General features: G+C 46.3%; 4 protein-coding genes across 4 annotated transcripts; 2 read left to right on the plus strand and 2 right to left on the minus strand.

The window, feature by feature from the left end:
- Positions 1-540: 540 nt before the first annotated feature.
- On the plus strand, positions 541-1,214 carry urad (ureidoimidazoline (2-oxo-4-hydroxy-4-carboxy-5-) decarboxylase; the record flags this gene model as incomplete). Its single annotated transcript, XM_080514739.1, has 2 exons — positions 541-715; positions 865-1,214. The coding sequence occupies 2 exons, from the start codon at positions 541-543 to the stop codon at positions 1,212-1,214; spliced, it is 525 nt and encodes a 174-aa protein (XP_080370865.1).
- Positions 1,215-2,517: 1,303 nt separating this feature from the next.
- pdx1 (pancreatic and duodenal homeobox 1) lies at positions 2,518-4,397 on the minus strand (the record flags this gene model as incomplete). Its single annotated transcript, XM_080514729.1, has 2 exons — positions 2,518-2,903; positions 4,022-4,397. The coding sequence occupies 2 exons, from the start codon at positions 4,395-4,397 to the stop codon at positions 2,518-2,520; spliced, it is 762 nt and encodes a 253-aa protein (XP_080370855.1).
- A 1,657-nt stretch (positions 4,398-6,054) lies between these two features.
- Positions 6,055-9,006, minus strand: LOC308143978 (uncharacterized protein). The gene is made up of 4 exons (XM_080514950.1): positions 8,991-9,006; positions 8,872-8,910; positions 8,313-8,387; positions 6,055-7,219 (listed from the first exon to the last, which is right to left on the minus strand). The coding sequence occupies exons 2-4, from the start codon at positions 8,895-8,897 to the stop codon at positions 6,868-6,870; spliced, it is 453 nt and encodes a 150-aa protein (XP_080371076.1). The 5' UTR covers positions 8,898-8,910; positions 8,991-9,006; the 3' UTR covers positions 6,055-6,867.
- Positions 9,007-12,282: 3,276 nt separating this feature from the next.
- Positions 12,283-21,218, plus strand: lnx2a (ligand of numb-protein X 2a; the record flags this gene model as incomplete). The annotated part of the gene is made up of 10 exons (XM_080515461.1): positions 12,283-12,686; positions 16,024-16,259; positions 16,387-16,524; positions 16,651-16,850; positions 17,494-17,907; positions 18,007-18,180; positions 18,578-18,755; positions 18,847-19,072; positions 19,642-19,800; positions 20,579-21,218. 10 exons carry the CDS (start codon positions 12,283-12,285, stop codon positions 20,712-20,714), a joined length of 2,265 nt encoding a protein of 754 aa, XP_080371587.1. The 3' UTR covers positions 20,715-21,218.
- Between the last annotated feature and the right edge of the window lie 45 nt (positions 21,219-21,263).

Here is a 21,263-nt window from a genome sequence, read left to right on the forward strand (position 1 = left end):
CTCCTGATGAAATACGAAAATGGGCATTCTCACATCATTATATCATACTTCACTTATTTATGTTTATTTTTATGTTTCTGCACTTAAAAAAACCGAATGTAAAAACATGTTAAATCAGCACTATGACACGGTTACACACGAGTTCTGCACCGTAGTGTAATGGTCAGCACTCTCAACCTCACAGTGGAACACTTCCGGCTCAAGTCCAGGATTCGAGGCCTTTTTGATCTGGAGCTTGCATGTTCTCTCCATGCATGACCCGAAAATCCCCTTAATAGGCTGAATTTTGGGGGTAAATCCTGGTGCAAACTTCTACTTCTCTGATTTCTATTAGATATTAGAAACACTCTGGGAGTTACAGATTGTGGGAAGAAAGTTAAATCCTGCCAGTGGTGACACAAATGGGGACATAAGAGTTAACCACATAGTTGGACATTGTGTCCTGTTTGTCCACCGGTACGTTCACCCTGGTTGCAGAGTGTTCCCACGAAATCGATCAACTCTGGCTGTGCAACCGTCAAAGTGCGCTCCCGTCTAAACATGGACATCGGCGCAGTAAACGCTCTCCCGTACGAGGATTTCGTGGATTTTTTTGGCAACGTGGTGGAGAAATGTCCGATCATAACTGCCGCCGTGTGGTCCAGGCGTCCCTTCGCCAGCTTAAATGCTTTGGAGACTTCGATCAACGAGTTCATAGACGAACTGCCAGAATCAGGTGACGCACTGACCCATTCTACCAGATTTTAGCGCCTTGTCGTTCCTTTTGTCTTTTACGCGTTGCTTCCCACCATTGATTGATTCTGTGCGTAATGGATCAGATTGGAACAGCGACGCTGCGATAATCGGCCAAACCGCTGTGCGCAGGTAAAGAGGGGATCCTGAGGTGTCACCCGGACCTCGCGGGCAGGGACCTCCAGAGCGGTACTTTGACCCGGGAGTCGCGCGAGGAGCAGGCGCGCGTCGGCATGGACGCGCTGAGCCCCGGGGAGGCCGCGCGCATGGCCCGGCTCAACAACGAGTACAAGAAGCGCTTCGGTTTCCCGTTCGTCATCTGCGCACGAATGAGCGACAAAAGCACCATCTTGCAGCAGCTGTCCGTGCGCCGCACGCACGAGCTCCCGGAGGAGAGGGCGCGAGGCATCGAGGAGGTGAAGAAGATCTGCCGCCTGCGTCTGCAGAGTCTCGTGCTCAGTGACACTCCGAACAAACTCTAGTCTAAACCTTTAAACTGTGCAGCTTTACTCATCTCATGACTGTGTTCGCTGGGGGGGGGGGGGGGGTTTACGGGAGGTCATACATTCTTCTGTACAGTTCTCTACATTCTGTATAGTTCCTATTCATTTATCAGCAATATTTGAACGCTTGAAAATAAAATGTCATTTAACAATGTACATAATATATCAACTGGTAGGAAAACAATGGAATATGAAACTTTAATGGTTGGGGGGGGGGGGGGGGGTGCTGTGGCACCGCCTGTCGGACTGTATGAGGAACTGCATATCCACGTGAAATAAAACACTACTCTCATAAAGCAATGGCCGGAGTCGTTTAAACAAGTTTTTCAAAAAAACTAAACAAAAAAGCTAAACAGAAATATTTCAATCAAATATAAAATAAGAAAGTTCACATTATGTTTCAATGTACACCAAATAAAATGGAACAAGTCATCAATTGACATAGCGTGGAGTAAAACAGCATGATCTGTTTAAACAGAGGCGTCAGTTTGTGATATTTACCAGAATAAACAAGAGCTTAGTTAAATTAAATAAATTGGTTACAAAAATAACTTGGACCCTTAGATTAAGAAAGTGTCGACATGTATTTAAAAAAACAAAAAAACAAGTGTCTCAGCCACTGCAATTGAACCCTAAAAAATACTTTGTAATGTAAGTAATGAAGCAATGTCAGTAATGTATTTATTGTGTAAATATATTGTGTCATATATAACGTATCAGTTGCAGAGTCACAGTTGTATGACATTGAAAAAAGCATGGTTATGTAAATAGCTGGTCTTATAAATAACTGTCAGCGACGTCATCTTGAAATGTTTTTATGTCCTGTGATTGCTTCTCATGCAATTATTTTCATTGGTAAATGTGGTATTGTCAGGATAATCAGAAGTTCGTTGGTTAATTAGTTACATACTCTAAACTCCATACAGACGGCATGACACGGATTTTACAACAAATCTTACATGGAAACTTGCAAAACCATATGAAACGTATTACAACGCCATCTGAATGTAAAAGTGCCAAAAGAGGTGGTTCCCTTGTGGTCTCTGCATCTTGTCTCAAAAATATTTAAAAACCTGTATCGATGAATTGTCCTTTTAGTCCGGATATCGTCCACGAGGATCCTCGAAAAAGAGCTCCGTGGGAAATAAGCGCTTTAAATAAATGGAACGTGGAGGAGAGACTTTCAGGTCCTCATAATAAAACTACAAACCCAATCAGACGAGAATCCATTCAAATCCTTCAGTTCTGCGTCACGTCTGCGGAGGTCCTCCCTCCGCTGGAGCTATGCGGGCTCTCTGGACCCGGGGCCGGGGAGCGTGTGCGCGTGCAGCGGGGAGACGGGGGGCGTGCTGCTGTGAGGTCCGTTCGTGGAGGAGACTCCCCCCACCGCCTCGCCCTGGTCCCCGGAGGTGATGGAGGAGTCCTGGTCCGGGTCGGCCCCTCGGGCCCTCCTCCGGTCCTCCTCCTTCTTCCACTTCATGCGCCGGTTCTGGAACCAGATCTTGATGTGGCGCTCGGTGAGGCTCAGGGTCAGCGCGAGCTCCACGCGGCGAGGCCTCGAGATGTAGCGATTGAACAGGAACTCCTTCTCGAGCTCCAGCAGCTGGGCGCGCGTGTAGGCTGTCCTAGTGCGTTTGTTTTCCTCCGTCTCCGCCATCACGTACGGCCCTGAACCCACACACATTTGTTTGCATTAGGCATTTGCACAGAAAAAGTCCTTAATTAGAGGCATTGTCAGTCTTGTTTGAGCTCAAATCTCCAGCTGCCACAAGGGAAGAAACAAAAAAAAAGATTAATATACTAATTAGAAGAACACGAGCAAGTTGTCAAAGAAATCGTGTGTTTATCTTATGATTAAAAATAGCTTGAAATTAACATTTCTGGAATTAACGCTTTAGATATATTTTTAATCTACGTTTACGGCTGATATCTGTGGTCCGTTAGAGGGAAAATTACTTTTGAGGTAAGAATTTGGGCTGAACTGCATGTTATGTCCTTTGACTAATATGTCCAGCACGTCTCCTGACCTACATTGAAGGATCACGTAAAACGGCAACAAAAAGAGTTTGTGCCGATACATTGAGTGACTAAAACCTTTGCCATAAACTTTATGTGAATGCAACTTTAGCGTAAAAACTATTTTTATGGAATCCAATTAATTTTGTCCCGATAACTTCCAATGACAATATTGAAGGCTGTTTAACACAGATTTTGCCTTTTTTGAGATGAGCCAAAAATGTAAATGTCGTGGAATAGATAGGACACGTTTACCTTTAAATTACAGGAACTGTAATGGAAGGTATGGTTGCGTTATTGTATTGTAGGTCACGTGACTGCTTTTTAAAGCGCTATCAAAATACACCTTTGAGTTCATTTAAGTAGAACTTCTGTCTTGTTTTTTTTTTAATTCTCATGAATTTGAATCCAATTCATCACTCCTTGTCCTTGTTTTGCGTAAGTAAATTATTCAGCAACTGTCCTACCTCAGCCACAAACTGGAAATTCAATTTAATGAAAAAAAAATAGAACAAGATTTCTTACAGGTAGATGCAAGTATAGAGATTACGCCCTCAAGACCCCGTTGCAATCTGCGATTTGTGGAATTATTTGCAAAGAACACACATATATTGTAACGATAAGACCTGAAAGAGCAAACAAATTGACCGACAAAGTCAACTAAACCTCCCGAATAGATTGAACGCTTTTGAAACTAGAATGGTGGTTAACACAATTCCATTTACCTCAAGGGTTTTATAAACTCTGGTATTATATGCGAGATGTTTTACCTGTCCAGGAACCTTTCCAGGTGTGTGCGTGGGATTTGGTGGTTTTCATCCAGGGGAATGGGAGGTGATATCTGCTCTGATCGCCCGCGTCCCCGTATCCCGGCGCTTGCAGGGGCTGCTGGAGTCCCTGCGGGTGGTGCAGCTGAGGCACGCCCGGATCCTCCCGTATGCTGTGCAGACCATAGGCGGGGGTCATGTCCGGCAGGCCGGCTGGCTCCAGGGCTCCCATGGACGGTGGCGTGTAGACGGAGTGCACCTGTCTGCTCATGTAGAGGCAGGGCGGCGGGCTCTGGCTGTACTCATCACCTTGCGATCTCTGATAGACGCACGACTCTTTAAAAACCTGAGTGGGAAAGTAATGATCTTCCCGGTTCATGATTGTGCGAGGACCCGAGGCTGCAGGGCCGATTCCCTGCGCACATTCACCGCACCGACTGCCACCCCCCCACGCGTGGACCTTCAGCTCTGCCTTCCTCTGGCGCAACTGGCGAGGCACCTGCGGCTTTTCCACACAGGTGTGTCACTCTGGCACCATGTGACTCCGGAGCGAGCAAACCATTTGGTGTCACTGTTTACTCAGGACAGCGGAGCCGCCGAGCTCACTTCCAGGATACTCGGCAGGCTGTGGGACTTTTTGAGCAGACAGACTGTCTCCGCGTAAAATCAATGCGGCGTGAGTTCACCTGGCATCCACCTGGGCTCTCCGCAGAAACACGAACTGGCGAGTCTGGGACTCTGCCTCCATAAACGAGCTAAAAGGTTCCTGTTAGTCTAGAGCCGCCCGCATGGGAGGAACATTTTGGATTGTCCTCAAACAATACGGACATCGACGATTTATGTGGATATATCTCTTGTCTGCACACCGCGACTGATAAATCGATACGTATGGGCGCAAACATTGGTTGACCTGCGAGATAAGAGACCTGGATGGTGAGACAGTTGTCTTGGAAACGCGAGTGAAAAAGCACCACAACTTCTTTTCAAAGCGCTTTTCTCACCTCACGACTCTTCTTCTGACGTTTAAAATGTACCCATTACACTTTTGGAAATGCATCATTTAACACCATTTTGCGCGCCTGGGCCCACGGTCCCCCTCACGATGCGGCCCTGGGCGACGGCAAACACGGAACCGCCCGCTGGTCGCTGCACTCTCGCCATGTTTGCTGGCCATTAGCGGCCTCTGCGTTCGCCCCATTAGCCAGGGGTTCTCGTGGTAAACCAATTAAGCTCGAGAGATCTGCTGAACTCAATTAACAGCCGCGCGCGGCGTGACGCGTTTTCCGAAGCGCGCGCCTGCACCGTTACGCAAAGCTTTTTCGGGCGTCTGCTTTCAACGAGTGTGTGATCTACCCATGTTTTGTTGCAGGTTGTACAGGAAGACGGGGCTTTTACGTTCTCAGTGTGTACCAACAGACGGTATTTGCACAGAGTTCTTCAAAAGCAATTATGGCACTTTCCACGTATCTTAATGGGGCACTCAGCGATGCAATAAAGTTCAAGCAAACCGAGTTTATACAAAACACCGCCTACACTCTGGCCTAATGGTGTTTATATTTGATCATTGTTTCAAAAAGGAAGGAAACAGTTAACCAAAGCTATTCTCAACTAGTGGAGACAGGCAACGTGATTTATGAAGCGTGATGTGCGTAAAAACGCTTTTTACCTGATTTCTCAGTCAGATTTTTTTTCCCGTGTGTTTAATGGTCTATGCTAGAAGTCTTGATGCTTAAAGTTACTGTAATAAACCTATTGGTGATGTTAGGCAAAGGGGCAGCCGGCGGTCACTTGTATAAAACCCAATGCAACAATCACAAAAACGAGGTTAAATGGAAATAGACCAGCTGGAGAGAACATCTGAGTCTATCTGCAATTATAAAGCCGCCATATCCATACAAGAATGTTGGTTAGTGGTCATTTGATGTTGCAGCAGAAATTAACTTTTTACAGCTTCCAATGTCATATTAACGTCACAAGATTAAAAAAAAAAACTTTTGTATATGCTACTCAGGTTATTTTATTTATATGTTGCGAGTTTTATTTATTATTCCACGTCTAAACGACCAACCCATCACACAAAGCAGTTACTTTGCTTTCTCAAACTGACATTTTTCGGGTGGTGCAAGTTGAACTACCACATTGATTTTAAAAGTCCAGGTCTAATCAAGTACAATCTTCTGCTGGGGTCACCAGTCCAGAGAGACTCAATACTTTGTATCCTTCCTTTAAAAAAATCCAGAACAGAACCATTTTTTTGATAACAGGTGTAAACATGTGAAAAGTTGGACCTGCCATAAAATGTGCTTATTCAGTAGTGACATGGTTTTATGCAAACAACTTGATCCGTGAAATATTGATGGAAGAATGCTGATGACTTTATGCTGATGAACCAACCTTTTCCAGTCCAGGTACAAACAAAACAAAAGCTACTCTTGTGAGGAGAAAGAACATAAAGGTAGGGGTCATCGACAGGAAATTAAAAAATAAATAAATAAATGAATACATTCTGTGAAGCTCTGAGAGCCACAGAGCAGTTTCGGGTCCACTGATCTTGGGGAAAGAAACCAACCCCTGCTGCTCCTCAAGTCGAGGTACAGGGACTTGCAAAAGTATTCATACCCCTTTGACTGTGATTGCTGCTAAAGGCGGCTTCAACTTTTGCATGCTACACTTTTTTTTATTTGTAAAATAATTAAAAACTATGCATCATTTGTGACTTGACAATTATGCTGCACCTTGTGCTGGCTTATCACATAAAACCCCAATGAAATACATTTATACTTTTAGTTGTCATGTGACACAATGTGGTAAAGTTCAAGAGGTGTGAGTACTTTTGCCAGCCACTTGTATTAGTCTGTTTCTCCGTCTATGTCTTCATTTCTGCTGCGTCCAGCCACATGTGTCCTGTCATTGTCGTCTCTGCGTCTTTGGCGTCTGTCTTTGTCTCTGTCCGGTTTCCTGTGTCTGTGTTTGCGGGTGTCCCTGTGACAATGTTCGGGATCTGACTGGCCTCCGTCCCTCCGGCGATCCCTGGGAGGTGATCTGCTCCGGTCGCGGCTCCTGTCCGACGAATCGCTTCTCAGACGCCCTCTTGTGGCGGAGTTCCCGGCCCTGGGTTCACCTCCGCCCTGCTGCAGGCCGGCTGAGCGCAGGGTGTTGAGGAGGAAGCGCTTGTTGGTGCTGCGCAGGGGGCACTTCAGCCTGACAGAGGAGACAACAGACACGTGTGTGTGTGTGTGTGTGTGTGTGTCATCTGTCAAGACGTGGGGCGGCAGATTAGACAGGTTACACTTTACCTCCCTGCGCATTAGAGAGAGACAGATGGACCGAGATCAGAGCTAATAACCACGATACATCACTGGACACATTAACTGAAACAGGCTCTCTCTCCCACAGGGCCGCAAATGAAGATATTGATTCTCAGGGTCTTCTTTTCTCACATCTTTGTATGAATGAGTTAATCAAAGAAAAGGTGGTGGGAGTGCTTATTACACTGAACCGAACATAAGGCTGTTGGTTTTCAATGCATGCAGTTTCATCATCGATTGCTCAACAAAACAAACTAACATTTTAGACAATTGTTTTTTAGGAAGCCCTGCAGCTGCTAAAAATGAAACGAAACAAATATTGTAATCTGTACATCTACTTGTTTCTGAGACGGCTGTGCTTTGCTCTAATGTTGTGCACATTTATGATGCGGAGATGAAAAATAAATAATGTATGTCTTCATATTTTATTTGAGTCCCTTTACATAACATGCATTTTCAAGTCCTTGTGATTCTAGAGTTGTAAGTTTTGAGAGGAATTACTTGGGCCTGTAGATTCATTGATTCTGACAATGAATGAGGATGATCATAAGCTATAAATAGGCCCACTACGCCCACAGAATGATTATTCAGGAGAGGTGTTTCCAACCTCAAAAAAATTATTTAAATTTAGGTGTTGTAATATTATAACATATTAAGGAATCAGAGAGGTTTTCAGAACTGGTTCAGTTTGTAGTCATGTAAATCTAAGCAAGCAACTATATACAAATAAAGTTTAATCGGAAAGGTGGAACAATTTCAACAATATGTGCCATTACTATGGCTACAGCTTAAAATACAGGACAGGGACTAATCCATTGAGATCACCCTGCCTTGTGCACAACATTAGTCTTGACAAGCTGAAGTCCTGCGACCATGGCTGGATGGGTAGTCGGATTGGAGCTGCCTCACATATACATCTGTCGACAAGCAATGGTGAGGCATTCACAAATAGCCGGCGTGTGTCAAATGTCAAACACGGTGCTCACCATCCTGTGGGGCCCATGGTTTCTGCTCTGAGCCGAGCCCTGTCAGTCTCCCTGAGGAGCTCTTCTATTGCGCGCCTGGAGGAGAAGTGGGAAAAAGGAGAACACCAACAGGAGTTACATGAAGTGGGTGGAGGGTGTGTGTGTGTGTGTGTGGGGGGGGGGGGGGGGGGGGGGGGGGGGTGCATGCGGACAAAGGTGGCACAAAAACTGCAAGGAGAAGCCAAGGGGAGGATGATTTAATCAAGTGAGAGTAAACGGAGTGATGCGGAGGGAGAGGAGTGAATCACGAGCAGAGAGAATGAGGGACAGCGGCAGTGTCCCGGTTTGACCTGAGCTGCTGATTCAGCAGTCTCGGCAGGGGAGATGTGCTGATATATCCAACCTTTAAACCACAGAACACATGCAGCTAAAGCTATCTGATACATGGGGGTCTGGCTTTCCTTACAGTTGCTGCGTACAATTAAATACAGCAGCTGTGACCCAAATATAACCATCTCTCTCGCTGCTAACATGGAGGGCTGCGCACGCCAACAAACAATCAACAGAGTAAATTACATACTGTTCCAGTTCATTGTCGCCCGCCATCACGTCCTGGTAACTTGTAGGTGAACACGCGTGAGAATTAATTGAAGTAAAATCGATGGGAGTAAGTTAATTAACCAAACATCTCTTGTTTACCTCTATGCGGGGTCCTTCAGCAGAGGACCCCGTGGTTGTCGCTGCCCTTCAAAATGCCAGATGGATTATAACGCGAAATATTAACGCATCTGTCTGAAAATTGATTAAATGAAATAAAGTCGCAATTCAGTCACATTAAAGTTTTAATAAATTAACAACGATTTTTTTTCTTGAACATTTTGATGTTAGAAAAATGTTAACTATTGATTTCCCAAAAAACACGCAATTTTTTTTACAAGTGTAAACATAAATAATTACAGCATAAGTAGATAGAGCAACAACTGGATAACACAGATAGAAATTTGACAACTACACTTTAGCCATCAATTGGACGTCATAGTTTGACGTCATATTGATGAAGGACAGCTGATATTTTTTTTTTTTTGAGCAGGCGCTTTAAGTAGCCACTTCTCATTCTGCGCTTGACGGACAGCCTCAGACCACGCCCACCTCCGTTGACTGACAGCAGTGGGCGGGGTCAGCGCCGCCAAAGACACGGGGGCGTTTTTGTGCGGGTTTGCTTTGCGCTCTGTTGCGGTGAATGCGTGATTGAGGTCCCGCCGCAGCTAATCATCGTCCCCCTCCACCCCCCCCACCCCCACCCCCTCCCCCTTTTCGGGGCAGGAGTGCACGGCGGCGCGGAGGAGCAGCCGGGGTAGGTAGCGTCACATCTGCATGCATCCTCTGCCTAAGTGAACGGTGTCTGTGTGCGGCTGAATGTGCACTGATATTGCCGCTGTCGCTTCATCTGTCCGAGCTTGTACGCCTGTGGGATGTGGGATGGAGTCAGACAGATTGCTTTTGTCTAAAGAAATGTTATGCGTGGAGCATGACACTGCAGTTACAGCATTTCCAGTGAAGATCTGGGCTGTGACACTGAAGAAAATGATTGCACATTTCATTTTAACCACTGTCAGTTTTATTTTTGTTTTGTTTTTGTTTTTTTAATCGCGATCTGTGTTACTGGTGTGGAAAGAAAATAGCCTTGCGCAATAGCAATGGGCCTGATCTTCTGAAGTGGCTAACATCTTTCTGGATGTTTTAAGATAAGGGATGAGGAGGGGGTTATGAAAATGTAGGCTAAGCCGACAGGACCTGACATTTCAAATCTGTGGCCTACAACATAATTTCATCTTTTCTGGAAATGTAATTTCTGCATGTTCTATTGCGTGACCTGTCATGTACTACAGGATTAGATTGTCATTTCTGAAAAAAACGAACAATGAGCAGATAGGGGTGCAGAGCCAGGACATGCTATTTATCAATATACAGAACAGCAGTGCAAGACAATAACAGCATGGCCTTGGACTCACACACTCTGGTGTTGAAAGAGAGACGTTTCACAGGCATTTGCCACTGTTCACATTACTTGTGTAAAGGAAGCTGTTGCAACACAGTTCAGCTGTGTTTAAAATAGACCCAAGTGCTTTTTCGTGGCAACCACTCTAAACTGCTGTTACAGTGAAAACCTGAAGACTTTACTTATTGATAAAGATTATTCACATGGTCTGGTGTACCTAAAAAAGCTTCTGACGTGCGGGCGCGTGTTTGCCTTCTCCGAGAGTGGACTCATGCTTGCACATCTTTACAAGTGTGTGTGTGTGTGTGTGTGTGTGTGTGTGTGTGTGTGTGTGTGTGTGTGTGTGTGTGTGTGTGTGTGTGTGTGTGTGTGTGTGTGTGTGTGTGTGTGTGTGTGTGTGTGTGTGTGTGTGTGTGTGTGTGTGTGTGTGTGTGTGTGTGTGTGATGTGGTGATGTCACAGCTTTGTTATAGAAACAGAGGAGCCTTGTGTCCTCATGATTAATTCATGTCCAGCTGCGGGATAGAGACAGAAGCAGCCAGTCACACACAGACAGGAGCACGTACTTAAAGGAGGCTGAAATAAGTAACTACCGGTCCGGTAGCCAAGGAGACACCAGAGACAGGTTGTGACAGAAATGGGTAGCCAACGAAAGACAAGATGAGGAAGAAAAAAAGCAGCGAGGGGAAAAAAAAAGGGGGGGTGTGGGGGTGTTGAGGGAATCATCCAAGGGGACTGTCATCATCCGTTGCGCTGTCTGACACGCTTTCAGGCTGTACCAGGGAGGAGCAGAGCATCCTGCTGAGAGAAGTGCATCTGTTGTGCTGCATCCTTCTCTGGCTACACTCTGAATGTCAAGCCCCACTGAACAGAACGGGATTCAGGTCGTCATGGAGACAGGAGCAGACCCTCACTGGAAACAGAGGCAGGTAGTCACACTGTGGCTTGGCCAGCCCCCGCCCCCCTTCCCCCCCTCTCCCCCCTCCAACCTCCCTCCCTTCCCACCCGAGTGTGGAGGCACGCCCTCTGCTGTCTGCGGAGAGCATCGGGCCCACAGAGAGGGAGGTCTGTGCTGGCTGAGGGGCTGAGGGGCTGAATGGCTCTGGATGCGATGCACTGTGCATTAGCTCTGGGGACAGCTCTCTGCTCGACGGAGTGCTTATATTTCAAGACTTTTTTTGCTTTAGGCATGTTCTCTTTCTGCTGCGGAGGAGGCTGAGTGCATCCACCGCACATGGCCCGAACCAAAAATATCAAGCATTTAAAAAAAAGAAAAAAAAAGAAGGTCCTGCCATTTTCTCAGCTCTTTTTGTTTTTGTCTCTTTTGTGAGCTTATTGCTTTTTCACAGCCTCGACACTCAGCCATACCTGCTCCCACCCTTCCAGTCCGCTTGTTCTTATTTCCCCACTTGTTTCTTTCGCGCACCTCCTTGTTTGGTCCCCCTCTTCATCCTGCCATGCATCCCTTTCGCTCTGGTAGACGCCACTCCTCTTCTGTTGCTTCCCCATCCCACTTCCTCTGATCTGTGTCCTCTCTTTTGCCTCAATCCCAGATAATTCCCTCTCTGTGGAATTGGAAGATTGGAGCAGGCGAGAGCAAAAGAGAGATTATACTATCAGATTAGTGGACAGGAGCAGCAATACATAATCTCACTGACATACTCGCGCGCACACATACACATGCCCAATCTCACGCGAACACGTGGGCACACGTGCACAAAGCATTTGCCACATGAATAAATGCACAAGCACATAATCAGACACTTGTTGTTTTTTTTTTTTTTTTTTTTTCCCCCCGAAACAGCTGTTTAACCCTGGTGCTCTGCCCTCTGACCTGCAGGGCGATGTGCCATCATCCACTGGGGGGCATCTGTCCACTTTGCATCCACTTCCACCTCTGAAGCTTATGGGATAGGAGTGTGTGCCCCTTCCCAACCCTGCAGCCTCGCTGGAGTCACTTGTGCCAAAGCTGAGTTGCGTTGTCAGAAAAGAGATGGGCAGCCCGGGCAGCGAGGTGGGCATCGCCGTCCCCACAGAGCCGGCACTGGAGGCTCTCTGTCCCGAGTGCGGCCAGATCCACCGCAGCTGGGAGAACCACCTCTACAACTATCGCCTGGAGGTGGACGACGACCTGGTGTGCCACATCTGCCTGCAGCCGCTGGTGCAGCCTCTCGACACGCCATGCGGACACACGTTCTGCGCCCGCTGCCTGCGCAGCTTCCTGCAGGAGAGGGACTTCTGCCCGCTGGACAGGACGAGGCTGCAGCTGCAGGCGTGCCGCAGATCCAGCATCCTGGTGCACAAGCTGCTCGACAAGCTGTCCGTTTCCTGCCCTCTGACTCCTGTCTGCTCCCTCAGCATGCCTCGGTGTGACCTGGAGGCTCACCTCAAACACAGGTAATGAACTTATGCAGACTTTTAAGAGGCCATCATCGTCTGAAAGGACGTGCTGGAGCTGGGTGCAAATTTTGTCTTGAGATCGAATGCTTTTCATGTGCGAAAGCCAGGATTTTTTGCAGGTTTTAAAGAGATGATGCAGTGTCGTTGATACTTGCTGCAGTGATTGGCCCACTTGTCACCAGAAGTGATGCAGATCTTACAAATCTGAGTCATGATCTGTTGGACTCAACTCACCATTCTTGAAGTCCCCGCCCATCCACACGCTTTGGCTTTTGGCCTGTTTGGACCAGGTGCTGAGAGACCCTGAGGAGATTATTGGGCTGTAAGTCATGTGACAGGGGATTAGTGGTTCCCTAACACAGTCATGGGTTGGCTCGCCAGGAGCTCCAAGTTCTCATTCTGCGATCATGCTGAGCAACTTCAACACCAGAGATCTTTTCAACCATTTCTTCTGCGAGACTGCCAAGGGTAACCCTGGCCTGTGGTGAGTTTGATCACAGTGAGGTAGTGAGGGCAGGGTGATTTGGGACATGTTTTCCCCAATGGGTCCCTCTAGTCTTCCCTCTGCCTTTCACTTTTCTTTTTCTTTCTTTTCTTGATCCTCTTTCCCCTCTCCTTGCTGTCATCAGGTCTGGCAAGTAAATACCAGATGGTGTGTGCGTGCGTTTGTGTGTGTGTGTGTGTGTGTGTGTGTGTGTGTGTGTGTGTGTGTGTGTGTGTGTGTGTGTGTGTGTGTGTGTGTGTGTGTGTGTGTGTGTGTGTGTGTGTGTGTGTGTGTGTGTGTGTGTGTGTGTATTTCACATTTGTGATGAAAATGGATGTGGTGGTCCTTTGTGATGTTAAAACAGCACTTCTTTTTAATGCCTGCAGGGGTCTAAATCAGACAGTTGACTTCTTTATCGCAGATCTGTCACGAGATTGTGTGTGTCACTGAGGATATATCCACCTGTGTTTGGACGCTGGCTTGAGTGGTTAGCTACTGATCACCTTACACCTCTGTTGAGTTGAGAAGATTCCCCTTAACAAGCTCACACTAACAAGATATCGCTAATGATCTATTAAAAGCTTTTTGTGAGCCAGCCTTCTTTACAGGAGACCCTGACCATTGATTGTTGATTCCGATACAACCTTGACTCTAAGGTCTGTGTAGCCACAAGTGACAGTTTTCACATTAAAAAAAAAAGACCAATGTGGTGTAAAAGCAGCAAATGGACAGGACGGCCAGAGAAGTTGAGCAATAAAGTCTGAGGAATTAAAACACAAATATGCATCAAAATAATTGTCTGATAATACAGATGAATGTGCTTTTGTGGTTTTGAGGGCAAAATGTGTTTCATTTGGGCTGAAAATAGTACATAAACAAGCTATAAAGTATGAAATTGTAAAAGCCACAGTGGCATCTTGATTTCAGCTTCCCTTTCAGCAGTCACTGTCCCCCAGTGGGTCTCAATTACATCAGCAGAAGTTTGCTGCTCAGCGAAGCATGCGCTCATCACGTCGTGTTCAAAAGACAAGGAGAGATGGTGAGACACCGTTGGTCAATGCCCTTTATGGTGATTAGGGGTTGTTTTTGCGTAGTAGATGAAAAGATGAAACCTCCAGGATAAAGTCATCCACAGTTTCCAATGCTTTGTGTAAAAATGGGCAAAAAAGAAATTTAAAAAAGTTATTAATTTCAGGAAAACAAGACAGAAGTTGACACTTCTGCTGTCTAGTGTTTTTCAATGAGTGCTTGCAGCATTAAATATTCACTGAACCATATAAGAACAAGATCTGATGCAACAGCAATATGCTGTTTAGGTTTCGAGCTAGTGAAGGACATTGTAACATTTTAATAATTCAATCACCTCATGACTCCCACTTACACTAAATACTTCACAGTCAATTAAGGGTGAGGCCACATCGATCCCTTGGGTCTGTCTATTTTTAATCGGTTTCAGTAAAGCGTTTCTATTTATGGGCCAAGATAAATGCACCACTTTCAGCTACGCTTCTGATAGTTTGAGACAAGAAGGAATAGTTTGAAGTGGCTGAAACGTTCGGAAAATATGCCTCATTAGTGAGGCTCTCAAGTGTTTTATAAAATGTGTGTTTATTTTATTTATAGTTCCATTTGAATGTGTTCCGACTTTAAAATATCAATCAGACAGAATGGGTTAAAAAAAAAAAAAGAAACAACATCATCTTGTCTTATTGAAGTTCATGATAGAGAATGTTTTTTTTACTATGTGAAGGGCAGTTTAGTGGCTCACAGCGACAATGACTCTTACATTGACTTTTGTCCTTCACGTTCATTTTCTTTTGTTTAAAAAAAGTTCCAAGTTGTCCTTGAATACGGAGTGTTTGATCTCCATGTGATCCAGGTTTTCACACATATGAATCACCTCTTGTGTGAAACGTGTGATTTAAGTAGGTCTCTTGGTCGTCTATTTGAAATACAACATCTGTGTTCATCCTGAGCTCTTGTCCCTTTTTAACTAAGTTGTTCAATGACATTTTCTTTTTGTTATTGTTTTTCGCAAGGGTTAGCTTATGGGCTTGATGAAATGCACGTGAAAAAGTCTTTACCGAGTCATGCGGGAGTGAGACGTGGGCAGTAGCGAAATGAAACACTTGGAAGGCTAATGTTTGTGAGGAGTTTGAATAAACTCTACATTGGATGCGACAAAGTGAAAGTGATTTGCTCTCTGTGTGTGGGCTGTTCACGGTCTCCACTGCCCATTGCATTTAGCTGGAAACCCAAACCTGTGAGTGAAGAGGATTAAAAAAAGCTGTAAAGACAGAAACACATATCTTTGCGCAATTGATGTAGAATTTAACTTTTTCCAAAGCATAAAAAAAGAAATACTTCATATATTAGGAGATTAACTGACAAGTAGAATTTTTATATAAACACTTTCATTGCATTTAGACCTGATTAGTTGATCTGTCACAAGGAGTGCAACCAAGTCTGTGAAAGCAGTTATATAAAGTAATCTGTGGCTGTGGAGGACTTCAGTCAAGCATGAGATATATATTATGCAAAATTATGTAATCCCCTAAAACTTTCAACAAGCTCTGGATTTATATGGGACAGATCCAGACTTTTAGCACAAGTTTAATGAATTATTCTGAAATCATACATAACTTAGAATGCCAGGATCCGTTTTAAAGGCATTACGTGTTGCCTCCTGCTGCCCAATTTGAAGAGAACTGTTTCTCTGCGATCCATAAGAACTGGTAGATATTTTTAGCGACGGCAGCCACAAAAATAGCCTTTTTCTTTCATCGCACTGAAGTTCTTGGATGCCACTCGCGCCCCCAAACACACTTGACACCTGTTGCTGTGTGGAAGGTGTCCCGGGACACGGTGTCAGCAGACGACGGTGGACGGCCCACGGTGCGAGAGCGGGGACGAGCGAGCGATGGTCACCAGCCCTCCCAGGACGCCGACTTCTCCACAGACGGACCTGAGGGACCGGACACCCTCGCCGCCCTCTGGACCAAACAACGCCAGCGGTAACGGACCGGTGTGGACCGATGACGCGGGCCTCGACAACCCTGCCTTTGAGGAAAGCACAGAAGAAGACAGTAAGTTGACGCGCCTGCCTCGTCCAAAGTGACGGGAATTTAGATCATCGACGAGATCGGTCGTTTTGTAGAGAAGGGGGAAGTGTCGGATGGACATTAACGATCCCTCTTGGCTCTCTGTCTCGAGGCGTGGTTGGCTTGGAGTGTGTGGTCCCCCGGGTGAAGCGGCCCCTCAGTAATCCCTGCATCCATCTCCTCCGCTCCGTCAGCTCCACCTCCTCTGGCTGGGACTGCCCCGAATCCCCGCCTCTGTCTGCTGAGGAAGGTGATGCCTGAATCTGTAATCTTGGAGAGAAAGGAAAATCAAATTCAGAGAATATCACACGGAGGTTGAGGATGATGTGGAAATTCTGAAAGGAAGTCCTGTAACACGGCTGGTGTGTCCCATTAGGCTGCGTGAAGTTGCCCTCGCTTCCCGAAGGAGAGATAACTGCCATAGAGGTGCACCGGGCGAACCCATATGTGGAGCTGGGAATCAGCATCGTCGGAGGGAATGAGACCCCTCTGATCAACATCGTGATTCAGGAGGTGTACCGAGACGGAGTCATCGCACGAGACGGACGGCTGCTCGCTGGAGATCAGATATTACAAGTGAGAGATTCACTTTTCTTCCGCCTTTTCACAGTTTTCAGGGAAACGTATTGTGAATATGTCAGAACGTTTACCAAAACACTCTCCTCTTTATCGTATTTCTATGATTGTTTTTAGGGTTTATAGCTTTTCTAACTACTATTCTTTTGATTATGCTGAATGAAGTGAATATGTATATTTGACTAAAGCTCAGAGTGATAAATCTACACAGAATTTGGGTTTGATTCGATACATCACCACAAAATGACCCAGCTTTTTAGCTTCACTTCCCCTGTTCATTGGTTACGGGCCACATAGTGGTGAGAACTCCCCAGTGCTAATATCCCTGGTTCAGGTCAGAGGCTTTTCTTTGTATTTCTATTTTCTCCAGGAACGCCAGACTCCACAACCCAGAAACATGCGGTATGAATGTGATTGTGTGTGTTTGCACCATGATGGATTGACGGCCTGTCCAGGGTTCATCCTGCCTACATCCATATTCAAACCAAAACGTTTCACATTGTCAGTTGAAAGAACTAGAATAGTTGACATTCTACCCAGTAGAACTTGAGAGTCAGCACTGCAAACAGGCGACCGTTTAATGATTTACAAACGCAACGGTTGGTTTTTTTATAACGCGTCCTTCGATTCTTCTCTCCCGAAGGTAAACAATGTTGACATCAGCAACGTGCCGCACAGTTTTGCTCGCTCCACCCTGGCACGCCCCTGCACCACCCTGCAGCTGACGGTGCTGCGAGAACGTCGCTGTGCCTCCCGGGCGCCGCCCTCGTCTTCCTCCTGCACTCCAGCCGTGCCCCACGCCCCCTGCTCCACCCCTGAAGGCGCCCCCGCCAGTCCGGCCACGCTGAGGATCACCCTACACAAGCGGGACTCCACGGAGCAGCTCGGCATCAAGCTGGTGCGACGAACGGACGAGTCGGGGGTGTTTGTGCTGGATCTCTTGGACGGAGGCCTTGCAGCGAAGGACGGCCGACTGCGGAGTAACGACCGCGTGCTCGCCGTCAACGACCAGGACCTACGACACGGGACCCCAGAGCAGGCGGCTCAAATCATACAGGTGCGAATGCAATTCGGTCACCCAGGCCGGATTATTTGGGGGATGACGGTTGAGGATTCCTCACTCTAAACTCAGACCCTGATGATTCTGCCTTTCTAGGCCAGTGGAGAACGAGTACACCTGATGATTGGCCGGCCAAGCAAACCGACACCGCCCCCACCGCCAAAATCAAGCTCGACCAGAGACCTCTACTGCCTTGACCACTTTCTGCCTAACCACAGCTCCACCCCGAGTCCTGTGCCCATCCACCTATCCCGCACCAGCACACACAGAGTGAGGAGACAGCTTACCTATTTAAACCAAGGCTCGTGAATGTGGTGTGACTTTCCCTGAAGAGTGTCTCAAACATTGTTTTTTATTTATTTATTACTAGACAGGGAAATATCTGATTAAATTGCAATGTGAGTCAGTCATGTTAGCCAGTTATGACGGGGATCTCTCTGAAAATTTGGGCTCATTTGGTGCTGCGATGATCTGATGTTATGCCATCATGATGGTACGTGTGGTATTCTGAGGCTCACAACACAAAAAGTATGATTCCGCTAGTGAATCTCGTGAATTAACTAAAAAATATATATATTTTGGGGAGACGTGCCAACGATATGAATCTGTAAATAAGCACACATATTGAGTTTCTGCTTCTTTGTGTATTCCACACGGCCACTCTCAGGACCTTTCCCAGTGTGTGTCCTGTAAGGAGAAACACATCACTGTGAAGAAGGAACCACTCGAGTCTCTGGGCATGACGGTTGCAGGAGGCCGGGGCAGTAAGAGCGGGGAGCTGCCCATCTTTGTGACAAGCGTCCAGCCACACGGCTGCTTGTCACGGGACGGACGGATCAAAAGGGGTGAGCACTTCTCACTGAAATGTTGATCAGATCTAACCCGCCGGACGAGACCGCAAACATCGTGTCAGCACCGTCATGTCTCTTCCTTCAGGCGACGTGCTGCTGAGCATCAACGGGCAGGACTTGACCTACCTGAGCCACAGTGAGGCGGTGGGCACGTTAAAGGCCAGTGCTGCTTCGCCCTCGGTCCAGCTGCGAGTGCTGGAGGTCAGCATGGTGGAAGAGCACGACCACGACGAGCTGCTACCTCACACGCACGACAGTGACTTCGATGCCAACTGGTCCCCCTCGTGGGTCATGTGGCTCGGCCTGCCCAGGTGAGCGACTCGAGAAGAATGCACAGAGGATGGGAAATACAACGTTACTTCAGAGTGTGAACCGCGACAAAACTGTGAGATCGACCAGGATCCAGGATCCGATGACCAGAAACGAGCTCATGTGGTCCAATTAATAGATTTTACTCTCAAATGCATGAAAGATCTTCATGTATCGTCTGCAACTGTTACGCTACATTATTTTGTACATGTTTGTTTTTATGAGACTTACATTTGATTAAATTCCAAAAATATGTTTTTGAATAAAGTCGATGATAGTTCTTGTTTCCTCATAAGTTCTTCATATTCCCTCTCCCTCACTTTTAATACTTTTGAAACATTCCCTACTTGTTTTTTTCTCACAAATCACACACTGGTTTACGGGTTTGCGCGTATATTTGTGATGTGTCGCCGTACAAAAAAACTTCCCATTGAAAACTAACGCAGAGACTCTCAAATCTTTAGACTTTTTTAACACAAACAAGTGATTTGTTTGCTAACCGTGAATTGCCTGGTTTATTACTTCTGAGTTCGGCCTCCCAGTCACTCTCCTCTTCACTCCCCGGTTGCAGCTACCTGCACAGCAGCCACGAGATCGTGTTGCGGAGGAGTCACCCGGGCAGCTGGGGCTTCAGTATCGTTGGGGGATACGAGGAGAGCCACGGCAACCAGGCCTTCTTTATCAAGACCATCGTCCTTGGCACACCTGCGTACTACGACGGCCGCCTCAAGTGAGTGATTAGCCGTTCCTCCCACTTCTCCCTGCGGCTTATGGAAGCGGTGATACAGCGGTGAATGAGGTGGAAGATAAACTGCGACCTCCTGTAAATGATAGATGACAGCGGCGGAATGATAGAGTGCGTTACAAGGACATGAGATGATCATATTTTCCAAAGGCCTTTAATTGAGAAACGACACAATGGCCTTTATGATTCAACACAGAACCGCTTGAATATTTTGAGACTTCGGGTTAAGAAATGATTATACATCTTGTAGTTGTTGAGCAGCTGTGAAAGTTAAGCAAAGATCTATATTGTATACCGTGCTTTATTATGCCAAGGTCAATAAGTGAGTCCTTTTTGATGTGTCACACATATTTTATCTGTAAACATAAAATACAAGTATTTTATTTCATGTGTAGGCCATTTTGACTATGAATCAAAAAGATTACCATTTATTGTAGATATAAACTTGAACACCGTTCCTGAGTTTGATAGAGGAGGCATTAAAAGAAAATTTTATTCATACAGTCCAAAAACATAGTTTTGAGGTAAAATTATGACTCGGGTGTCAATGTGAGATGGGAGTGAATGAATGTGAATGAAGTGGTATAGAAGATGGAAAGAAAGCAAAACAAAAGAAATCTTTATGGATTTGTAATGAATGTAAAATGTGAACGCAAGAAAACTTTTCCGTTCTATTGATTAAACTGCGCAGGGTTCTAATGCCATATCAGCGACTATTGTTGACAAGCCATTAAATTGACTTCTCTCGTCTCCCGTCCTGTAGGTGTGGCGACATGATAGTGGCGGTCAACGGCCTGTCGACAGCAGGAATGAGCCATTCTGCACTTGTGCCCATGTTGAAGGAGCAGCGCAGCCGCGTGGCGCTGACCGTAGTATCCTGGCCTGGCAGCCTGGTATAGCTAGGAAAGATCGTCAGCAAGCTGCACACTCCACCGAGTCCACCCCAGAATGTTTCTATATCGGGAACGACCTTGGCCAAAGTGAACTAGTACACACTATTGTACATCGCTCCATACCGGGCTTAATCCAGGACCAAAAGCATTCGGAACTGTTGTAGACCCCCAGCAGGATCAAGCCCGCCCCGACCAGGTGGGAACCGATCCAGACCGTGCCACGTCACACGACAGACTGCACTCACAAAACAACACTGCTGTGTTCATATGGCCATGTTGTCTTCACTCCTGTGGGAAGAAGGTACTGCAACCGTTACCAGGCGACCTGTGCTGTATTCACCTCACCGGGCAGTTTTAGAATCCAGGGCTGTATTCAGGTGGATGCAACGTTTGCAGGTAGAGAGCGAATGAAACTTAAAAAAAAAAAAAAAAAAAAAGGCAGCGAGTTGTCCATCTTGTAAGATAATGACTGCTAATCACTTTAATCAAGATGCTCTGCAATACCAGCGCTGTATCCAGCTGAATAAGCCTCAGGCCTTATTAGAAACCTGCCGC

Source organism: Blennius ocellaris (assembly GCF_963422515.1).
Source record: "Blennius ocellaris genome assembly, chromosome: 19".
In the NCBI taxonomy this organism is placed as follows: Eukaryota; Metazoa; Chordata; class Actinopteri; order Blenniiformes; family Blenniidae; genus Blennius; species Blennius ocellaris.

Bases quoted from the DNA above. Each gene is read 5' to 3' on its own strand.
- LOC308143978 (XM_080514950.1), bottom strand. From the start codon at position 8,897: ATGGCGGGCGACAATGAACTGGAACA. The intron at 8,388-8,871 runs GTATGTAATTTA...CTTCTCCTCCAG, and splicing joins GGCGACAATGAACTGGAACA to GCGCGCAATAGAAGAGCTCC. The intron at 7,220-8,312 runs GTGAGCACCGTG...CTCCTCTGTCAG, and splicing joins ACCATGGGCCCCACAGGATG to GCTGAAGTGCCCCCTGCGCA.